General features: G+C 35.9%; 1 protein-coding gene across 1 annotated transcript in view; it reads left to right on the top strand.

The window, feature by feature from the left end:
* Window positions 1-22,427, top strand: part of CPNE8 (copine 8) — a 195,608-nt gene that overhangs the window by 86,882 nt on the left and 86,299 nt on the right. Inside the window, exon 6 of the mRNA XM_039224596.1 lies at window positions 1,896-1,972. Within this exon, the coding sequence (XP_039080527.1) occupies window positions 1,896-1,972 (77 nt within the window). The remainder of the gene's footprint in view (window positions 1-1,895; window positions 1,973-22,427) is intronic.

Here is a 22,427-nt window from a genome sequence, read left to right as displayed (position 1 = left end):
TTTTAATTACTTTTCACAAGTAAGGAGCTGGAAGCAGCTCTCAAAGCACTGTCTGCTCTTAAGGTTAGTACAAGAAGCTTTTATCCAGTGTATTAGGGGGTGGGGTCAGGGAGCTTGCATACACATTACATATACATTAAGGAGTTATACATTTTCTATTATTTAGGCACTTGGGTTCAATTCCACATGCCTAGAATGTCACCATGCTGGTACATGCATCTATGTTCAAAAAACGGGTGGAAAAATGGGGGGAAACATCTCACCTATAGGAGTTTTATAATGAGTTTTAGTTTTATAATGAGCTAATGGTAACTAACTGCAGGACAACTTAGGGGAGACTTCTGCAGATCCTCAACTCCAGAATGTCACAAACTGACTCAACTGGCTCATGTAAGGGTCTGTAAGGGGCTGTCAGGTGAAGGAAGCACCTACCAAGGGACTAACAGGTGAAACACTTCGCTGGGTGTCTCTTTGTTGGGAACTGCTGGTTCTTCCAAAGCAAAACACATTCCTTTCCTGCTTTTGTCCTTTCCCCTCCTCCCTTCTTCTGAGAACTTTCAGCCCTTTGATTTGAGTAACTTCCCTTTGAATCTAGCTTCAGAGCATTCAACTCTTATTTCTTCATGATCTGATTCGTACTTGGCTCTCAAGGCTTACTTCCTTTGGGAAATATTACTCTGACTATCCTAGTCTCCAGGATGGATTTCCTTCATCAGACTTAGAACACTCTCCTTCTTTTATTTTCTAGAATTGAATACATAGTTTTTACTTGTTAGGCATTTAGAAATTTTATTTATTAAAAACCTTAAGTATTTTGTTTGTCGGACTTCCCATGGGCCAGATCTTTGTACAATTTAGGGAGATCTTCCACCCTCTCTTTTAGGACAGATTGAACTCCTATACAGGCTAAACTAGAGAGTGAGTCTTTCTCTGAAATACTTCCGTATTTCTTGATGCAGCATAGCCAGATGATGTTGGAACTCTTATTTTATTGGCATGTGGAATTACATTGTGTTTATGATATTTAAATTCTTAGGCAGCATAATGATCTGGAATCAGAACATCTGGGTTACTCTGCTATTTCTGACTGCTTAGAATATGAAAAAAATCAATGTCCTAAATATATTGGGATTTTCTTTATATGTGAAACAAAGATTAATAACATCTTTCATCGTGCAAGGTTATTCTGAGTCTTGAAAATAAGTATAAGATTGTACTTGAAGTAAGATACATCTAGTTTGTATATTAATCAACTTTATAATCTATTACACTTAACCCAGTTTTAGGTACGTAACATATACTAATATTAACTCACGCAATAAGTTGTTCATCCTCAAAACAACTCTGTGAGGGGAACAAGTATAGTACATGTTAGCAGTGACGAAACTGGAGAGCTTAATTAATTTCCCAGTCCCACGTAATGAATGGCAATAGTAGAATAGACATCTGGCCATGTGGCTTGGGACCCCCTCATTCCCCGCTCCGGTCACCACCTCACATAGCCTGTGGTATCTCTAACCACCTCTGCTCTGTGTTTTCACTGTCTGCCTCCTTAGCCCAAAGTTTACTAGTTTCAGAGACCTCCAAAAGCCAATTGTGAATTCAAATCCTGGAACTTTTTTCAACTGTTGTAATTTCAAGAAGGAAAAGAAAGTAAAAGCAGTGTCTTGCTTACTTGCAATAACAAGCCAGCTGTGATAAAAAGACAAAAGGCTTTGCCAACTTGCAAGAAAATCACATGCTAAAATTCATGTGTATTGAGCTCATTTTATTTACTATTGGGAGTTGGGGAATTCAGTATTTCTGCAATGAAACCAATACGATATGATGTACAAAATATGTAGTGTAAAGACAGCCTGAGAATTTATGAGCTTTAATCCTTTTATCTATTTTAGGACTTTCTGGGACAAGTGTTTTGTACATTGGGGGAGATTGTTGGTTCTCAGGGAAGTCGCCTGGAAAAGCCAATAGTGTAAGTATTTGTTAATCCAGACAATGAAATGTTAACTCTTCAGATTTTATTTTGGTAGTTTGGTATTGATAAATATGTGGTTGTAGACCAGAAGTGCATTTAAACATCTTACTGAGTTTTTTCTTCTAACAAATAGTTTCGACATGTTTGTAAAGAATCATTTATATGTTAGCTATCATATGCCATGCTACAAAATATTCACAAAATGAAAGGAGGAGACTTAAAAAAGCAAATGTTTTGTTTTCTGTTTGGTTATGATATTAATTCTTATATTTAAGAATTAAACATTTTCAAAAAGATAATTTCCTCCTTTGGGCTAGGGACTACATGTAGCAACATTCTTTATACCAAATGCTTAATAAATGCATTTCTCCTGATTAAGAATTTAATAATAATTTTTACTACAAAATTGGGTCTGTAAAAAAGAAAGTGTATAAAGATTAAGAGAAGATGGTATCTCAGAATTATGTATTCTACCTTCACTTTCAGTCACTGGGATCATGTTTCATTTTCAGATCAATTGCATGGGATGATCCTATTTTCTCCTGTTCCAAATAAGACAGGAAACTAACTTCAGATATTTTTCCTAAATCTTCCTTCTCACTGTCTTCCTTCTTCCTCCCCTCGCCCAATCTTGATTATTTGTATTCACTCAACTGTTCATAAGCATCAAACGATTTGGGAAGAATACTGAGAAAATTGCTGAGCCAACCACAATATCAAAAGGTTTGGGAAATTTGGAAGTTGATATCTTCAATATTCTCTTAAGAATCTCAACCTCATAAAATAAATGTGTCAAAACTTTCCAAAATTATTCATCTTTGACATCCAAATACTTCAAATGTTCAAGGCATCATTCTCACCTTATCTATATAAAATTGAACTTTATGTTTAGTGTGTTCTTTTCAGGTTAATAAGAGATCTATGAATTCTCACTTATTAATTTATTACTGAATGCCAGTTTGGAGACTTTTGCATATCAACTACCTTTTTTTTTTTTTTAACATTTCTTTCATGTTTAATTTGTTTTCATATCTTTGTAGGATTTGTAACCTTGTGATTCAAATATGTTTATGATCTGTTTAATATGTCAGTTAGAAGTAATCTGTAAGGCAAATGCAGATATTTTATTAAGTATATATAATTGTTATATCATTTTTGAGTCTAGTGACTTAGGCCCAGGAAAATTCTTGGAAGGTCACTGAATCACTCTTTTTACTGAAAAAGAAATCACTAACAAATACAATGCTACCTCAGAGGTGCCTTTAATATTCTTTGAGAGAAAACAAAAGCAATTAAAACAGAGAAGTTTTACTTTAGCATAACAGAATAGAGATTTTTATAGAACTTGCACTCATATTTTTAAATTGGTCCTTTTACTGGTTATTTTTATCTGGTGTTATTTTCTCCATAAACGGAAAATATAACTTTAATTTCAGAAGACTCTTAAATTACATAAAATTTTTCCCAGTAGAAAATTATTTCTATGTTAGTCCTGAAACATGTTAAAAAGGTGATACGTTATTGTTTGGGGCATGTGGTAAATAGAATATGGTGTGAAATGTGGTTCTTGTTCAGCTGATTTGACAATTCCCATAAGACAAGACCAACAAAAACACAACTAGGCCAAGGGGTGAAGATGTCTAGAGTAATGATTATGCAAATGTTGGGAGTATTTGCTGGCAGTTGAGTCATGATGATCTTACATAATCAGAAAAGATGAGATGGGCTTTGGGTTTTTTCTAGCTCCTGCTGAGGATAGGGTAGCATAAATGAGACAAACCCTATGAAACCTGTTCAGGCGATGTGAAGCCATTCTAACCATCTGCTTTGCTTTATCTATAGGGTATTTTGTAATTTAGGCAAGTTTATTGAAAGGGTTGATATTATATCTATCTTACTGACCAAGTTAGAAATCATTCAGTGTTGTAAAGTTTATGTAACTACTCTTTGATTCACCTTTTGACCTTACTAAGCAGTCTTCTCAGGTAAATAAATATTAAGAAAAGCGATAAAATGTTGACTTATTGTTTGAGGAGTGAAAGATTTAAAAAATTAAATTTAACTAGGCAGGCATGTGTTAGTATTAAATGGGTAATGAAATGTAGAGCTTGAGTGTAGCAAAGAGCCTGGGTTAAGATAAAGAGCAAAGAGGAAAGAGATGAGAGAAGGAAATCAAATAGGAGAGATTAATAAAAACTAGGAGAGTAAAATGAAATGTAATTAGCTTGTTAGGGAATGATATTTTTGATTAGTTAATTAAAACACCCAGTAATACACTCATTGGTTCTCACCTGAGCAATTACTCCATTCCAGGTAAACACTGGATTGGGAAAAATACATTTTGTTGTAACCCACTGTCTTGTTGGAGAAAATATATTGTATTTAAAATTTTTTTAAAAATCTTTATTTATTTTTGAGAGCGAGACAGAGAGAGACAGAGTGTGAGCAGGGGAGAGGCAGACACAGAATCTGAAACAGGTTCCAGGCTCTTGAGTTGTCAGCACAGAGCCCGACGTGGGGCTTGAACCCATGAACTGTGAAATCATGACCTGAGCCAAAGTCGGATGCTTAACCGACTGAACCACCCAGGTGCCCCATATTATCTTTCATTAAAAACATAACTCTGAGAGAGTCATGTGTCTAGAGAAGGAAGAACATGTAGATGGAGGAACAAGGTCCTCTGGGCTGAGCATGCTGTCTTGGGCTCTTGGAAGTTCAAGTGCTCTGAGAGAAGATGCATCTTCTGTTCAAATGACAAGTCTACTTCCTTCCCTCAACATCAAATGAAAAGCAATGAAAGTCATGTATCCTTTTGGTTTAAGAGTGTAGCTGGGTTGAAGAAGAGAGTGAAATGTTATTTGCATGGAAGTTTTATCTGCCCATAATATCGAAGTAGCCCTTAAAATTAGCGGGTCCACTAAAATGGATGCTTTCAGATTCCACACTCACCCCTGATTACCCTTATTCACTTTCATATTTTTTTTCATGTATCTGATTTTTCAAATCAATCAAATGGACAGATAGTGGGGAAAGATGGGAAGGCTGGAAGGCATGCGATACTTTAGTGGAGTTGAGAATGGTTTTGGAAGAAAGGATAGAACCAGGGAGAATATTGGACATGATGCCAGGTAAGGGACGTGTTTTCTCATGGGAAACTCGATGACATCCTTAACTTCTAAAGGAAGATACCATGTTTTCCACATAATGTGTAAAAATAGCGGAATATATTAAAGCATGAGAGAAACAATATGTATCTAACGTGTAGCTCGTACATCCATTCCTCACAGTCCCCTCTGTCTCCTCTTGCCCTTACTGCCATCCCTGTGGAGTGAACCTGCTCTGGTCAGGGCTTAGCTATCTAGTCAAAGATAACATTGTAAGATAGTCACTAATCATCCCATTGTTTTTCGTGGTTGATTCATCATGGCTGGAGATAAAAGTAGAATTTATATACTCTTCTGTTGCAGCCATTATTTTTGCCAATCTTGTTAGGGATTTGGAGGATTTTCCCTGTCTGGAAGGGTATAGGATTTGAATTGTAGCACAGGACACCTCCCTGAGGCAGATTATCCACCTGCAATTAACAAAATTGACTCATCCTGAATTTAAGAAGTCTCCCTGTGTCCCAAATGTTATTTATCTTAAATAGCATTATCCAAGTGATTTAGGGCTTATTAACCAATTTGTTTCAGATTAGAGATTTATTTTCCAATAAGTTTTCCATTTAAATTCTAAGTTATTCAATAGATTCTATTGTGTTCTTCCCTTTAAATGGCCTAGTTTAAGTTTTTTTCTGTTAAGGTATTAAGAATAATTTCTTGTAGCTTTTTAATTGTAATCGTGTTATAATATCTCCTCAGTGGTGGGCTTTTAAAAATGATGGTAACTATAAAATTTGGAGATTTAAAGCAGATATACTAGAGCTTTTAAATTATCTGTTACTAACCAAGCCTTTGAAAACTAAGTTATATTTATTACAAAAGAAAAATGGATTTCTAGTGCATAGCCTCATGCTCTATTAAATACAGAATGTGAATTTAATGTTTATTTATTTTTGAAGTTTTTTGTTTTTTTTTTTTAAAGAGAGAGAGAGAGAGAGCATGAGAAGAAGAGGGGCAGAGAGAGAGACACACACACAGAATCCAAAGCAGGCTCCAGGCTCTGAGCTGGCAGCACAGAGCCCTATGTGGGGCTTGAACCGACTAACCATGAGATCATGACCTGAGCGAAAGTCAGACGCGTAACCGACTGAGCCACCCAGGAGCCCCCAGAATGTGAATTTAAAGTCACTTCTTATTTTATGTGCTTCAATTATTGTTGTCACTTTTATTATGAGATTCTCTTATTTTATTATGAGAATAAGAATTATTTTTAAGGGGCCCCTGGATGGCTCAGTTGGTTAAGTGTCTGGCTCTTGGTTTTAGCTCAGGTCATGATCTCACAGTTCATGGGATCAAGCCCATGGAGGGGTCAGCACTGACAACAACATGGAACCTGCCTGGGATTCTCTCTCTCCCCCCCCCCCCCCTCTGCCCACTCCCTTTTGCTTTTCTCTTTTAAAATACATAAACTTAAAAATTATTTTTTAATATTTTGTAGGAACTTAGGTGAATTTTTTGAAATTGATGTTCAAGAATTTTTAATTTAATTAAAAATTAAATTTAAGAATTTTTAATTTAACTTTTTAATAGCAGCTCAAGATTTTCACAATTTCTAATAGTCTGTTCTGTTGAATTAAAGTTTTGAACAAATTTAGATTCAAGCTTTGAGCAAACACATTTCTCATATCTTAATTCCATCCAACATTTTGGTCTTTTCCCTGAGCCCTCCTAAAATGAGCCATGTGCTACTTAATTTGTCTGCAACATTTACTGTGTCTTCCTATGACTCATTGGCTCCTCACTTTAGATCGTCCCATTATTATTTACCATTATACCCACTCAGCAGTGTGTTTTCTCATGCTGTGAGATTGTATCCAATTTTCTGCGTGATGCTGTCAGAGAATTTTACTTCTTCTATCTTTAGGGAGCTCAGTGATGGATTCAGCAAAGCCTTCCAAAATGCTAGAATCAGCACCAGTTTAAGAAAGATTGCCATTCTCTCCTCTGGGAGGAAAGCATTTATTATGTTCATCAAGTAATGGACCTGTTTGTTCCTGTTACACTCATCCAGGCATGACTGGTCCTGTATAAAAGGATGGGGTGAGGAAGCAGGGACTGGTTGTGATTAGAAGGAAGATTCTTACCGTGGAGAGGAAGGGGAACTCCATGGGTAACTGAACCAGCAACTGTCTGGCTAAGGGAAAAGATGATGTTCTTTGTAGAGTGGCTGTAGCAGCTTCTGATGTAGGCAGTCAGTAGTGGGTGAAGAATAAAGAGAGAGATCCAAGAGTGATTAGTGAACAGTTCAGTGAAAAGAGTAGGGACAAGGACTCAGAGGCAGGTGAGAATTGGAAGACCAGCTTGCAGTTGACAGATGGACACTGGGATCCCAACTCTGAAGAAAGGGTTCAAGGACAGAGCACATTGGGCGCTGCAGTTCATTAAGAGAAACGTGGGGAGAGGAACAGAGCAGAAGGGAAGTGGGAAATAATGTAGAAGAAGAAGAGGGGTTGTGGGGGACTTGAGGTAGAGCCTTACAGGCTTGCCTTAAAGACCCTGGTTCAAATGTGGCTTGATTCAGAAAGCTATTTTGTAGCTGTGGGTGCATGTAGACGAAGTGGGTGTGAGAAGGAATAGGAGGAGGAAGAATAGGAGAATGGTTAGTCTTGAAGGGGAGAAACATACAAACTTAACCATGAAGGAGAGCTTGTCTTTACTGTGCAACTTTTTATGTTGGAAATATAGTCAACTTGGGGGGAAATTTTGACCTTCAAAGTCATCTTGACTTAATTAAGCAACTTTTTATATGTGAAAATATAGTCAACTTAGGGGAAAATTTTGACCTTCAAAGTCATCTTGACTTTATTACCTTCCTTCCTTGCAAAGTACTTTGATATTGTTATACTCCTGGTTTATTTTATTGGAAAGAGAACTGGGCTGGGAATCAGAATATGATGCTTTTAGTACCATATCTGCTACTAACTTGCTATGTAGCATTCCAAAATGTGTACATCTATATTATACGTCCTTATCTGTGGGTTACATTTGTAATATGAAGACTTTTGTCTAGAGATAAATAGCTGCTGTAATAGAATTGATAGGGCCTGGGCTTTGGGGGTAATCAAATCTGGGATCATAATTTATTGGGTGTATAATCTGAACAAATTGCTTTAAATTCCTGAGCTGAAACCTATGAATAATACACTTTTATGAGTTGCTAATGAAATAGCAATACTTTATATAATATTTTTGTCATGGAGGACACTGGAATTTGATAAACACCCAAGTTATGGCTGTTATTAATGTTGTTATTAAACATAGCTAACGTCTTTTAGGAAAGCCCTCTTAAATGAAATCACCAAATAAGCGCTCTTTTCCCTCTCTCCTTCCCTCTCTTCTTTCCTTCCTTTCCTTTCTTCCTTTTCTCTTTCTGTCTTTTTGTCTTTCTGTATTTGTTTTCCTTAGAGAAGCATATAGCTAGGAATTCAGTAAGATTACATGAAAAACAATTTTGAACCAAACTCAATGACATATATATAAATTGTTAAGTGTCAACTAAATATAAATATTAAAATGTATTTTGTCTATTTTCAGTATGGAACTGAAAAATCAGATGGGAGAAGTTAAATTTCTGCTTTTCAGTACTTTGGGTTTTATAAGATAGTGTTATTTTACTGGAAATGTCTTGAATTTTTAGAGCACTACCCAGGTTCATATGTAATTGCAAAATATAATCTAGAGTCAATATCAATGAAATTATTTTTCTCTTATTTGCAAAGATCACATTGATGTGTATACATAATAGTAATTTTCTTTTTTTTTTTTAATGTTTTATTTATTTCTAGGAGAGAGAGAGAGAGAGAGACAGCGTGAGCAGAGGAGGGTCAGAGAGAGAGGGAGTCACAGACTGAAACATGCTGCAGGCTCTGAGCTGACAGTCAGCACAGAGCCTGACGCGGGCCTCGAACCCACGAACCGCGAGATCATGACCTAAGTGAAAGTCGGACGCTTAACCGACTAAGCCACCCAGGCGCCCCAGTAATTTTCATATGATTCCAACACATTAAAAGTTGAACCACTGATTGCTTCTTAGAGAGAAGTTAGGTGCTTCACTGATCTGGCATAATGCATTTGTCTATCTTTGAGAGAGCCTATATGAAAAACTGCGTGTTCTTTAAAGACTAAAAGGAGAGGAAATCTTAGCACATTTCCTTATGTATCTTGCACCAGATTGTGAGTCTTCCATACAATGGAAACTTTGTAAATGTTCAACTGGCCCACTTTCTTAACATTCCTTTTTGGATCTGAGCTCACACTCTGGAAAAATCTGCAGAGATGTACTTGTTTAACCTGAAAGAGGGACTATATACAGTTGCAAGCCCCCACACTTCTCTGCTCTACTCAGAAATTCCAGTTGCTCTTGGTAAAGGCCTATGAATTAGGAAATGTTCTGATTAGATAGGGTTGCAAACAACATGGCCAGTCATGAAAGATATGGATAAGATAAATACATTTTTCTGAAAATAGTCCTTAATATCATCATCAGAGGCAAGCCCTAGAATGATTGATCTGTTGTTTTGACTTGGATGTTATATTTCCCTGTTCTTATGAAGCTTATATATAAGTAAATCCTTTAGATATCCAAAATTGAGAAAGAAAACAAAGGCAAAATTATTTTATCTAAGTGCTTATTATATAGACTGTATTTATTTACTGGATTTGTTGACTTTTCTATCAGATACAACCTCAGTGTAGCAGAGATCTTAAGGACTTTTTCTTCTCTTAATTCATTTATTCAACAAATCTTTACTGAGAATATATAATGGACCAGGAACTGTTAGGTACTAAGCATACAATTAGTAGGTTCCTAATACATTCCTAATACATACATTGTAGGTTCCTCTACAATGAAATTCATTGTTTCTTTCTTCTTTCTCCCCTCTTAGGTTATGGCATAATTTGCTGATTCTGGAAGTCAAGATGCAGACCAGGGAATATTAATTCTATAGTTAAGCAAACTAGTAGTAAAGAAGGACCTTTATGGACCTTATTCTTAGAATAAGGATCTTGATCTGAGCTTTAACCCACTGATGAGATGAATGTTTAGAACTAACATTTGGGGATTGTCTCTGCTCTTGTATTTATACTCAGTTGGTTTTTTGTCTTCAAAGCAATTGAAAGGGAGCAGTGAATTTTTTTTTTAAATAATACAAGTGGCTCACTTGATTGAATTCTTTTAAGGTGTCAGTCACTATACTACCCACTTTGCACCTAATAACTTCTTTACCCCTTGTTACTTCACTGTGAGGTGATAGGTATTATAATCATCCCCATTCATCAGAGAAAGAAACTGAGACAAGGATTCTGGAGAAATCAAGCTTCAAATAGAAGTTGTCTCACTTGTGACCCATGTGCTTACATACTGCATTACATTGGCTTCAGCAAATGAATATGTTTATGTATGGCTTTGAAGGAAATTGAATTTTTAAATTGTATTTCATTTTAGTAATAAAAAAGTATTTACGTAAGAGTCAAGAACGTTTTTAGATGATAAGAAGAGCTTTCAAGATACCCATCTCAGCTTAGGTCATTTTAAGGTTGTTTTTTTGCACTATCTCTTACCCACACAACTCTTATGCAAGTGTAGTCCAGAGTAAAGAAAAAGGAAAAGAAAAAAAAAATCGGAGATAAATAGGGGTCATCTCCAGAGCGGTTTGTTTCTTGCTTCCGTCTTGGGTCATGAAGACTTCGCTTCTGTGGGCTACACCAGGTTTCTATGGGGTATGTGCTGCACTCTTCTGTTCCCCAGGATGGCTAAGAGGACAGCAATAGCCCTGGAAGCGAGAGGAACTGTGGCTTTCCTGTGCCAGACAGTCTCTATTCTAGGGTGACCTGCTCTCTGTGGTCAACTAGGATGACAGTAGTACCCTTCTTTAGGGATAACATTAAATTTTCTCAGAGCCAACACAGTGTAAATAGGAAGATTGTTGGAAAGAATTTTAAAAATAAATCTGTATCTAGTTTTGGAAAGAGGTGAATAAGTGTATGATATTTTTTTCCTGATCTTTTAGAAAATCATCATTCTGAATTCAGTGTGTTGACAAGTAAACATCACCATGTACTCATTCTTCTTTGTCATTTCTTCCATTGGGTAATGCAGGATGATGTGCTTCCATTTCTAAAAACAATGAGCTTTCTGCTGCTTTCTTCTCTTTCAGTGTTCAGGGAGGAGAAATTAAACATATTGTTAGCAGTTTTATTTATTACTTATTATTTTTTTGAAAGTCCTTTGTAATTATCCTTGATTGGGCCACAGTGCCATTTTAGGTACAGGCAGATTCTTGTAAAGCAGTAGGCTGCTCTGAGAATTAATTCCAGTAAGTGAAAAATCTCAGTAATCTTTGCAACTCACTGTCTGCTTTGATACCAGTATTGATTACAGCCTCCCGGTAATCACGGAGATAGATCAATTGATCTCAACTCTTTCCTAATTTGAGTTAATTCTGATGAAAGACTCTAAACATGGAGGACAATTTAGTAAACTGACATTTCCAAATACATCTAGATTCCAACATATATTTTTAGTCATTTGCATAATTTCAGTATAAACATACCACTTCTAGCGAACTGAGTTGTTAGCTTCTCCAACATTTTAGTAGAGGTTTTTACCCTCTCCCTTTCAGACTAATTTTGTTTGTTGTAAGTTTTCTATTGTCCTTTCCTAAGCAGATTCGCTTAAAAAATAACCAAAGGAATACACAGTAGATATTCCTGTTCTGTTCTTATTAATTCTTCTGTTCACCATGACACATGTGGCTTCCACAGCATGCTGGAGCAAAGCCTCTGAACACCCCCTAAAATTCAGTCAAGCTGCTGAATGCTTTTCCTCTATCCTTTTTAATTTTAACAATTGTGAAAAGACTTAAAAAGAAACCATTATATCTTCTGCCTTGCAGAGACCCGTTGCTGTGCCTTGTAAACAGTAAGATTCAATAAATGTTGAACTGAATTTTCCAGAATAATAGTCACATTTATATGTTTTTCTCTTTTTTGTTAAATGCACAAAATGTCTCTCCTGCACATTATAACTTTGCATTTCAGGGCTTGGAACAGAATTTTAGATTATGATAATGTTGCTACCTATGCATTTTACTACATCACAAACGTAAAGGGTACTTGCAGTAATATTAGTGACCTAATATTTCTGCATGTAGATGGATAGATCTAGTTTATCTCAGCTGCAGTCATCTCTTAAAAAATTTTGACATATGTGGAATTTAAGAGCTTGGATCACATCATTCTTGTTGATAATTACTTTTAAAGAAAATTTTCATCTCCAGATACTATGAACAGTTTACTTTTTTCTTAAATTATGTCCAACCTGTGTCTCTAATCATCAATTGTGTATTCCTTATGATTCTGTACTGTGATAATAATTGTCTTGCTCCTCCCTTAATGTCAACGTTTACATTCTGACCATAAAACAAGACCACATTTAATTTAATTGTAATGTTAACAGTTACAGGGCAGCAGATGGATTTCTGGAGCACAGTGTTTAAAAGTTTTAACAAAATTTATTATTGCCATCGTCTGTCATTTAACATATTTTAGCAGTGAACGTCACGTCTTCTTTTGTGATAACTAATAGAGTAAAATCTTAGAGGTGATGTCTTCTTAATATTTTAGAGACCAAACGTATTGCCTGGAAAGATAAATGTATGAGATTTAAATTAAAATATTCATTAGTTTTGAAAAACTACGTGCATGCATCTTTTGTTTTTGGCTTTGGAAATGACATCATTTCTTCCTGTAATTAGATTTCAAAAGAAAACTAATATACTAAAAGTATGTTTCTTTTTACTTGCACATTAGTGTTAGTTTTCAGTTACTCAGCTATTTATGTGACTTTGATTTTTCTTTGTTTAACAAGAAACATTTGGTATCTTATATCCTCAACCCCAGGTATTTACCTTCTCTGTATCTACACTCATGTGATCTGACCACCTCAGTGTCACAGTCCAGAACCAAATGGTCTGGTGACACCACTGAATCCTGATCTCCCGTCTGGCATCAAGCTTCAATACCTTGTTACTCTTGTGGGCGCATTTTCCCTTTCTCCCTAGCAACTTTTCCAAAAGGCTGCTAAGTCCTTAAACTTAGTTTAACTTAGTTTAAACGAAGTTTAAGGACTTAGCAGCCTTTTGGAAAAGGGTGCTTAAACTTTAACTTCTTAAAGTCCTCGGTCACATAACCTTTCTTCTCAATCCCTGCCTTTTACTTTTACAACTTTTCCTTTTTACTCTCAGAGAAAATAACACCACGAATAATGTTAGTTGCTGTATCTGTTAAGTAGCACTCTAAGAGCCTGCACCAAGAGTTTTCCATATATTCTAGCATTTACTCTTTCCTCAACCTAGCAAACTAGAGCTTATTAGTTATATTTTGCAGATGAACGAAAGAGGTTAGAGAAGTCAAATACCTCACCCAGAATAAGGAGAGGAAGGAAGCCAGGAGCTGAGTTGCTTTTTAAAACTCGGGTCTGACCCCTTAATTGTTCCTCAGTTTTTGGTCCACTATGGGGGAGGTTTAGTTTACTTCCTCCCCTCCTGGTTTAGTTGAGCATATATTACTTTTCTCCACCTGAACAACTGCCTTCTTCTAAGCTCCGGATTGCACTCCACACAGACATCCCTAGATGCCTTTCTCATGTATTCAGCTTCCTCCCCCCCATCCTCCAGACACTTAACTCTGCCTCTTCCGTATGCTGTGGCTCTGCCTCCATTCTTCCCATCACAGCAAATAATCTTCAACGATTCTTGTACAGCCGCTCCACTACCTCTTCAACCCACTTTTCATGATTCCACTTAAGTGGCTTGCTTGGGGGCCCAGGTACTCCTGTGGGCCATGTCCACAGATACTTGCAATTCCCATCTTCTCTGGCCTCTCTGTGGTGCTCGGTGCTGTTGATCAGTTCTTCCCTGAAACTCCTCTCCCTCTGCTTTCATGACACCGTCTCATCTCGTTTCCCTCATAGCTCCCTGGATAGTCCTCTTACCCTGCGTCATGGGCCCAAGAATGACCTGAAATTGTGCACAAAATGTCGAGTGACATTTTCCTCCCAAAAATGTCTCTGGCTTTTATTAGAGTCTCAAATGTGTCTGTGACTCAACAAAGTTTAACACCTACACCCTAAAGGATGTGTTACTCTGGATGATGTCTTATCTGTCTCTGATTTCAGCTGTCACCCGTGTGCCATTGATACTCACATCTTATATCAATCATGTTTCTTTTGTTGCCTCTAGATGCATGTATACAACTGCCTACTGAAAATACAGGTCTCAAAGAAATCTCAAATTGAATATGCCCCAAAGATGAATTTATTATTTATACCATCAAATTCCTCCTGCTGTGTCCTTTCTCTGTGATGGCACTCCTAGGCGGTTTTCTAAGCAAGATAGCTGGGAGGTTTTTATGCTCTTTCTCCCTCTCTCCTTCCTTCCTCAGTGGCCAGGCTGTCCCTCATCACTTCCACTACTCTTTTGGAGCACCCTCTTTTACTTAATTGTACGGCTCTTCCTGACTGGACTTGATGTCTGTAATTACAGCCTACACCAGTCTCCTCTGCGTGCAGTAGCTCCTACTGGTCTTTTTAGAGTCAGATGCAGATTCAGCTCCTTCCTCAGCTCTTCCCCATACCCTGTTGGGGAGAAGACTCAATCTGCAACGACACTCGAGACCCACCAGTGTACTCTAATATTCTGAAACACACATTATTCTCTGAGCAACTTGAATTTCCTTCATTGGATCATATTCTTACATCACTATGTCTGATCCTTGCATCTGAAAAGCATTTATGCACTTTGCCCCACTTGCCGGTTTGCACCCATCTTGCTAGACCACAGTTCTTGTCACCTTCTCTGAAATCTTTCTGGTCTCTGCCAGACTAGGATGGGTACCCATTGTTAGTGTAGTACCTGAATCTTCAGTTATAATATCCTTCATCCTTTCTTGTTACTGCATCAGTATTTATATCAGTTATGGTGTCTTCGCTGTGTGCTTTTCTTCCTATTAAGCTCCTTTAGGTTAGGGACTGTATCTACTTCCTCTACATCTCTGTCTTGACTGCCTAGCACAATGCCTGGAAAAGGGAAAGTGCTCAGGGGCGCTAGGTGCCTCAGTCGGTTGAGGAGGTCCCTCAGTCCAAGAGTCGGACTCTTGATTTAAGCTCAGATCACAATCCCAGGGTCATGGGATTGAACCCCGTGTAGGGTCCATGCTGAGCTCAGAGCGTGCTTAAGATCCTCTCTCTTTCGGGTCAGCTGAGTATCTCAGTTGATTAGTTACCAAACTCTTGATTTCCACTCAGGTTGTGATCTTATAGTTTCTGGGATTGAACCCCAAGTCAGACTTCTCGCTGACAGCACAGAACCTGCTTGGGATTTTCTCTCTCCTTCTCTCTCTGCACTCCCCCCCTCCTCTCTCTCTCTCAAAATAAATAAACTTAAAATAAAAGATTCTCCTTCTCCCTCTGCCCTTCTGCCTCATTCATGTTCTCTTTCTCTCAAATAAAAAAAAAGTAAGCACTCAATACATCTTTTTAATGATTATATTACAGAACCCTAGAGAGTGCTACTTTCCATGCCTTGCATAAAAGTATATAACTCTACAAATATTTGTTACATAAATAAGTAAATCAATGATATTCTGTTTGTAATGCAATTCTGTTTGCAATCTGTTTTGCAAAGCTAACTAAATGATCTATCTACAGTTATTTGGCTCTTTGGATCTATAAATAATATGAAATGCAAAACTTTATTTTCATTAGTATTTCATGGTCAAGATGCCAATTTGACTATCATTTTCGTATATTAGTATTGTAAGATAAAGAAATACAATCATATGAATAATGTATTTGGGGATTAAAGAGGTATTATCTATTCATCTATTAACAAAGAAAAAACACAGTTTCATGTTAGGTTTACTTTCGAGATTAAAACCATTAATGTTGATGAATAACAAATGGATTTTTACATGTTTATTTCTGCATCACATGTTTTTCATTTTACTACAGGCCAACTGTCAGTCAATTATTTGCATAATACTTCTTCCTAAGCTCTAAGTCATTTCTCCCTCATAATTCAAGTATAACAGAACTCTCATATATGAGTAATTTATGTGTTGCCATATTTTACTGCAATATTACATAAATACTTCATTGTGCCACTAGGTACTACATTAATTTTATAATTCAGTGTTTTTAAAAGGAGTTTATTCAGTTTGAATTGTTCTTGTCCCAGTTCAAATAGATTGGCTTAGCATAGAAAAGGTTTATATTTTATCCAGTTAAGAACTAGCTCTTATTAGAATCTATGTCCTTTCTCCAACTACCTCCAATTGGGGATTCGTTACTGTAGTTAAGACTGATCTACACGTCAAATTGGCAAATTTTGTATTGAAAATTATCTCTTAATTCCATTACCTACACAGGTGAAAGACTTGGAATTCCCATTCTGCCCCTTTAGCTACCTAATATTCTGTATCAGGGACTATGTTTTCATATTTTATCACCTCCTTCCCTCTCTCTGCCCTCAATCAGTGAATATACTACATCCTGTTATCTGGCCCACTTGTGATAGAGGTAGTATAATCACTGAGTCAGTACTAAGTTCGAACAGAAGTCATGCTACTGGTTTAATTTGTTAGTTTTCTTGTACATCCATATTGAATTACATTATTTATCTGAGGGCTTCTGAAATCATTCTCTTAAATCAAATGTAATGCAATTCAACAAATGCTTAGAGAACATCAATATCAGGTGTTTTTAGGTGTAGACAGGCAGAGGTGGCAATGCAGAATCCTTCTCCTGGAACTCCCTACACTTGTGAATAATACATGTAAGCACATATTAATAACTATAACGCATTGAATACTTACTCTGTGCTATGTTTATACACATATGATATTAAAACTGCATTATTAGTCCTCAGATGAGGACACTGAATTTCAAGAAGATTAAACAACTTGTTCAAGGTCGCAGTCATTAATTGATATACCTGAGATGTGAAGTCAGCTTTGTGGAACTCTCAAATGCAGTGCCTATGTCCAGGTCTTGTATCACAGCAAGAGTTTCTATAAGGAAGAGAGGGTGGAGGAATCAATTCTAGTTATGGGAGTCAGAGAAGCAGCCTTTGAGATGGACTTTGAAAATGAAGTGTTTGTCAGGCTAACAGCCTAAAGATGAATCTGAGATCCCCAAAATTTTAAACGTTGAGAAAGGCTGATAAAGAAGATATTTTAAGGCAGGAAACATTGTAATTTACTAAAGACATACATACCTCTTTGGTAATGTGACTTATTGCCTTCAGCTCAACACAAGTAGATTAATTTTCAGGAAAAATATTAAGCCTGATAGCAGTTCCTTCATAATGCTATTAAATGTGATGTTTCATTTTTCATGTTTTCAACTTCTATGACTGAAATTCTACCACATATATTTTCCTGTAACTTCATTTGTTGCTCAAAATTGTTTGTGATAACCAGATATATAATATGTAGTGTGTGGATGTGTGAAGTTATACTTTACCCATTTATTTCATTTCCGTATCAATTTTATGAATTACAAACAGATTTACCTAATATTAAGTTGGTGGACTTTTTATAGCTTCCAGTCTTTTTCTATATAAGCAGTGCTACAATAAAAACAATTATATATGTCCTCATTGTATATAAAATATAAAATTACTTGCATATAAAAATTATTGTATATCTTCTTACTATATGGCTAGGAATGAAATTCTGGGGTTATAAGGTAGTGGCCCCATGACCTATGCTGTCAAGTGTCATACCAATGGTCATATTATTTATGTGGCAAGAGGAACTTTACAGATGTAATTAAAATTTCTAATCATCTGACCTTAAGATACAGAGATTATCATGAATTATCTAAGTAGGGTCAATTTAATCGTATGAGCCTTTAAAAACAAAAGCGAAAAAGCAAAAGTACAAAAAGATAAAATAAAATTAGAAGCAAAAAGCAGAACAGGAAATGAGAAAGATACAGCTAATGGCCGTGAGGATGGCAAAGGGCTTCAAAGCATGTGAAAGACCTGACCTGCCTTTTTTGGCTGAAAGATGGAGGGGCGGCATGAAAATCATGAAAAGGCTCTCTGTTCTTTTTCATAGGCCTATTTGTCTGTCTTTGTGCTGGCACCATACTGTTTTGATTACTCTAGCTTTGTAATATGTTTTGAAATTGGGAAATATGAGTCTTCCGAGTTTGTTCTTCAGAATTGTTTTGGCTATTTCTGGTCACTTGAAGTTCTGTAAAAATTTTAGGATGAATTTTTCTCCTTTTTTTCTGTTAAAAAATGACACTGGGATTTTGCTAAGGATTATGTTAAATCTGTAGATTGTGTTGGGTAGTATGGACATCTTGACAGTGTTGTCTTAAAATTCGTGAACACAAGATGTCTTTCCATTTATCTGTGTCTTCTTTAATTTCTCCCAGCAGTATTCTGTAGCTTTCAGTGTTGAGTCTTTCACATTCTCTGGTTATTCCTAAGTATTTTATATTTTTGGTACTACTGTAAATGGAATTATTTTCTTTATTTTTTTGGTTTGTTCATTATTAACATACAGAGACATAACTGATTTTTATGTTGATCTTGTATCCTTCAACTTTGCTGAATTTATTAGTTCTGACTATTTTTTACTGTGGAATCTTTATGGTTTTCCACATACAAGATTATGTCATCTGCAAAGAGGAATAATTTCACTTCTCCTTTTCAATTGTGATGTCTTTATTTCTTTTTCTTACCTAGTTGCTCTGGATAGCAGTTCCATTATTATGTTGAATAGAAGTGGCAAGGATGGACATCTTGTTTTATTCATGACCTTAGAGGAAAAGCTTTCAGTTTTTCTCCATTGAATATGAGATTAGCTGTGGGTTTTTCAAATATGGCTGTTACTATGTTGAGGTAGTGTCATTCCACCCCTAGTTTGTTAAGTGTTTTTATCATGAAATGGTGTTGAATCTTGTCAAATACTTTTTTGCATCAGTTGGGATGATCATATGATTTTTGTCCTTTCTCCTGTTAATGTGATATATTAAACTGACTTTGATATGTTGAGCCATCCGTACATTCTAGGGACAAATCCCACTGGGCCATGGTGTATATTCCTTTTAATGTGCTGTTGAAATCAGTTTGCTAGTATTTTCTTTTGGATTTTTGCATCAATATTTATGAGGGATAGTAGTCTTTTTCTTACCACGTCTTTGTCTGGCTTTGGTATCAGGGTAATACTGGCCTCTTAGAATGAACTTGGAAATACTCCTACTCTTCAATTTATTGGTGGAATTTTAGGAAAATTGATGTTAATTTTTCAGGTGTTTGGGAAAATTCTCTAGTGAAGCCATTTTGTCCTGGGCTTTTCTTTGTAATAGGTGTTTGATTACTGATTCAGTCCGCCTGCTAGTTACTTATCTATTTGTATTTCCTATTTCTTCATGATACAATTGTTAGATTGTGTGCTTCTTGGAATGTATCCATTTCTTCTAGGTTATCCAATATGCTAGTCTGTAATTGTTCATGATATTCTCTCATAATCCTTTTTATATCTGTGGCATTGATCGTAATGCTCCCACTTTCAGTTTTTTAAATTTCAATATTGTCTCTTTTTTTCTTAGTCCAGCTAAATGTTTGTCAATATTGTTGAACATTACAAAAACACAACTCTTAGTTTTATTTTTGTGAGTGTGTTTTTTTATAATATCCATTTTAAAATCTCTGATCTAATCTTTGTATTAGTATCCTTACTTCTGCTAGCTTTGAGATTAGTTTGTTTTTGTTTTTCTAGTTCTTGCGGTATAAAACTCGGTTGTTCATTTGTAGTCTTTTTAAAAATTTTATTTTCTTAAAAAAAGATGTTTTTGAGAGTGAGCAAGAGCAGGGAAGAGGGAGAGGGAGAGAGAATCTTAAGCTTAAGATATCTTAATCTTAAGATATAGGGTTCAGTCTCACAACCATATGATGACATGAGCTGAAATCAAGTGTTGGATTGTTTAGCCGGCTGAGCTACCCAGGCACCCCTGACTTGTAGTCTTTTTTAAAAAATATATGCATTTACAGTTATAAACTTCCCTCTTGACACTTCTTTCATTGCATCCCATATATTTTATTTTATTTTGTAGTATTTTCATTTCCATTGTTTCAAGGTGTTTTCTTTTTTCAATTTTCTTCTTTAAAATTCATTTATTTTTGAGAGAGAGATTGAGTGTGAGTGGAGAAGGGGCAGAGAGAGGGGGAGACACAGGATCTGAAGCAGGCTCCAGGCTCTGAGTTGTCAGCATAGAGCCTGACATGGACCTTGAACCCACGAACTGTGAGATCATGACCTGAGCCAAGTCAGATACTTAGCCAACCACCTGAGCCACCTAGGCGCCCCCAAGACATTTTATAATTTCCTTTGTGACTTTTTCTCTGACCCATGGGTTCTTTAAGAATGTGTTGTTTAATTTCTATATATTTGTATATTTTCCAATTTTCCTTCCACTGTTGATTTCTAATTTATTTCCATTGTCATTGGAAAGTATACTTTGTATAATTTTAAGCTGCTTGAATTTGTTAAGACTTGTTCTCTACCTAATATATAGTCTCTTCTGGAGAGTATTCCATGTGCACTTGAGAAGAAGTACGCTCTATTGTTTTGGAGTATGATCTTTATGTCTATTAGGTCCCGTTGGTCTGTAATTTTGTCCATGTCTTCTATTTCTTTACTGATAATTGGCCCAGTTGTCCCATCTATTATTGAAAAGTGAAGTGTTAAAGTTTCCTACTATTATTGTCTTGGTATTGTATTATCTTTTATTAATACACTGCTGAATTTTTGTTTAATACTATTTTGTTTTTATTGTTTTGCATACAAAATACTAAGCTAGTAGACTCTCAGGTCTTATTTTTATTATTGTGCAATTCTAAGTATTCTTTCTTGTCCACTATTCCTTCTTTTAATAATGAGTATTCAGAAATGTCTTAAAAATTTGTCATTAATTTCTAACTCAAATTTTTTTGGTCAATAAATGTGATATAGTTTAATAAATATTCTATGACATAGTATGTGGTCAATTTTAGTAAATGTTTCCATAAATTAAAGCAAAATTTTGAGAATGAGTGGAAATCACCAAAATGGTAAAGCAGCCTTGAGTGGTTAGTAGGATGAATGTTCTGGGTGAAGCCATGGGGGAAGGAGACATGTATATAGATTCAAGGAACAAAAAGCATGGCTTTGTTGAAAAGTGTCAGAAAAGATGAAATTAGACATTTTACAGTGGCTGTATTTTATAAAGGATATTATGTCCTAATTAATCAGTTTGAAATTATTGTAGGACCTATGTAGAGCCACAGGAAGATGGAAGGCTTCATGGTTAGAATTCATGGTCAAATCAATCTGACATCCATGGAGAGGATAAATTAAAGGAGTACCAGCCTGAGACCAATTAGGAACAAGAAAACTACAGTAATCCAAGCAAAAGAGTAAAGATATGAACTAAGACAGTGCTAGAGGTAATGGAGAAATGCATTTTTCCTAACGGAAAAATGTTACAGTTAGGAGAAAAACAACCCTGATGGCCACAATCAACAAAAAGCAAAATCAAACTAAACAAAAACAAACCACCCGGTCTCTCAAGAGGCCATTTAGTCTTCATGTGTCAATTTTGGAAAGGATTACTCATCTTTAATAATTCTCTTGAGATGTATCTTCACCTGTCATGACGAATTCTCTGATGATGATGATGATGATGATGATGATGGTGAGTTGCAAAATGTAAGAATGGGAGTATGGGAAACTATTTTCAAAATTGACTTTTTTGGAATAACTTTCTATTTTGATATAATTTCAGTTGTACAGAAAATTGACTAGAATAGTACCAGAAACTCCTGGATGCCCTTTACCCAGAATTTTCACTTTCAACAGATGTTAACTTTGTCCAAGTGCTTTTATCATTACCTCCTCCACCTTCTTTCTTCTCATGTCCCTCTGTGATATTCTAGTTCTAGGAGTAAGTTGGAGACATTGGTGGAGACATCATGTACCCTTTCCTAAAAATTCTTGAGTGTGTATTTCTTAATAAGGAGATGATGATCAAAATCAGAAAACTTCAGAGTGATACAGTGATATCTAATTCATATTCATATTAAAAGTTCAACAATTAACCCGGTAATACCCACTAAAGGTATTTTTCCCCAGTCTAAAATTTAGTCAAGAATCATACATTGAATTTAGTTTTCCTGATTTTAGTTTCTTTCAACCTGGAATAGTTCCTCCACCTGTCTGTCTTTTCTTTCCTCACA

The sequence above is a fragment of the Hyaena hyaena genome, unplaced genomic scaffold (assembly GCF_003009895.1).
Source record: "Hyaena hyaena isolate Hyena2069 unplaced genomic scaffold, ASM300989v1 scaffold_1680, whole genome shotgun sequence".
Classification (NCBI taxonomy): Eukaryota; Metazoa; Chordata; class Mammalia; order Carnivora; family Hyaenidae; genus Hyaena; species Hyaena hyaena.
The sequence above is the reverse complement of the archived record's forward strand: the minus strand, read 5'-3'. Positions and strand labels throughout refer to the sequence as shown.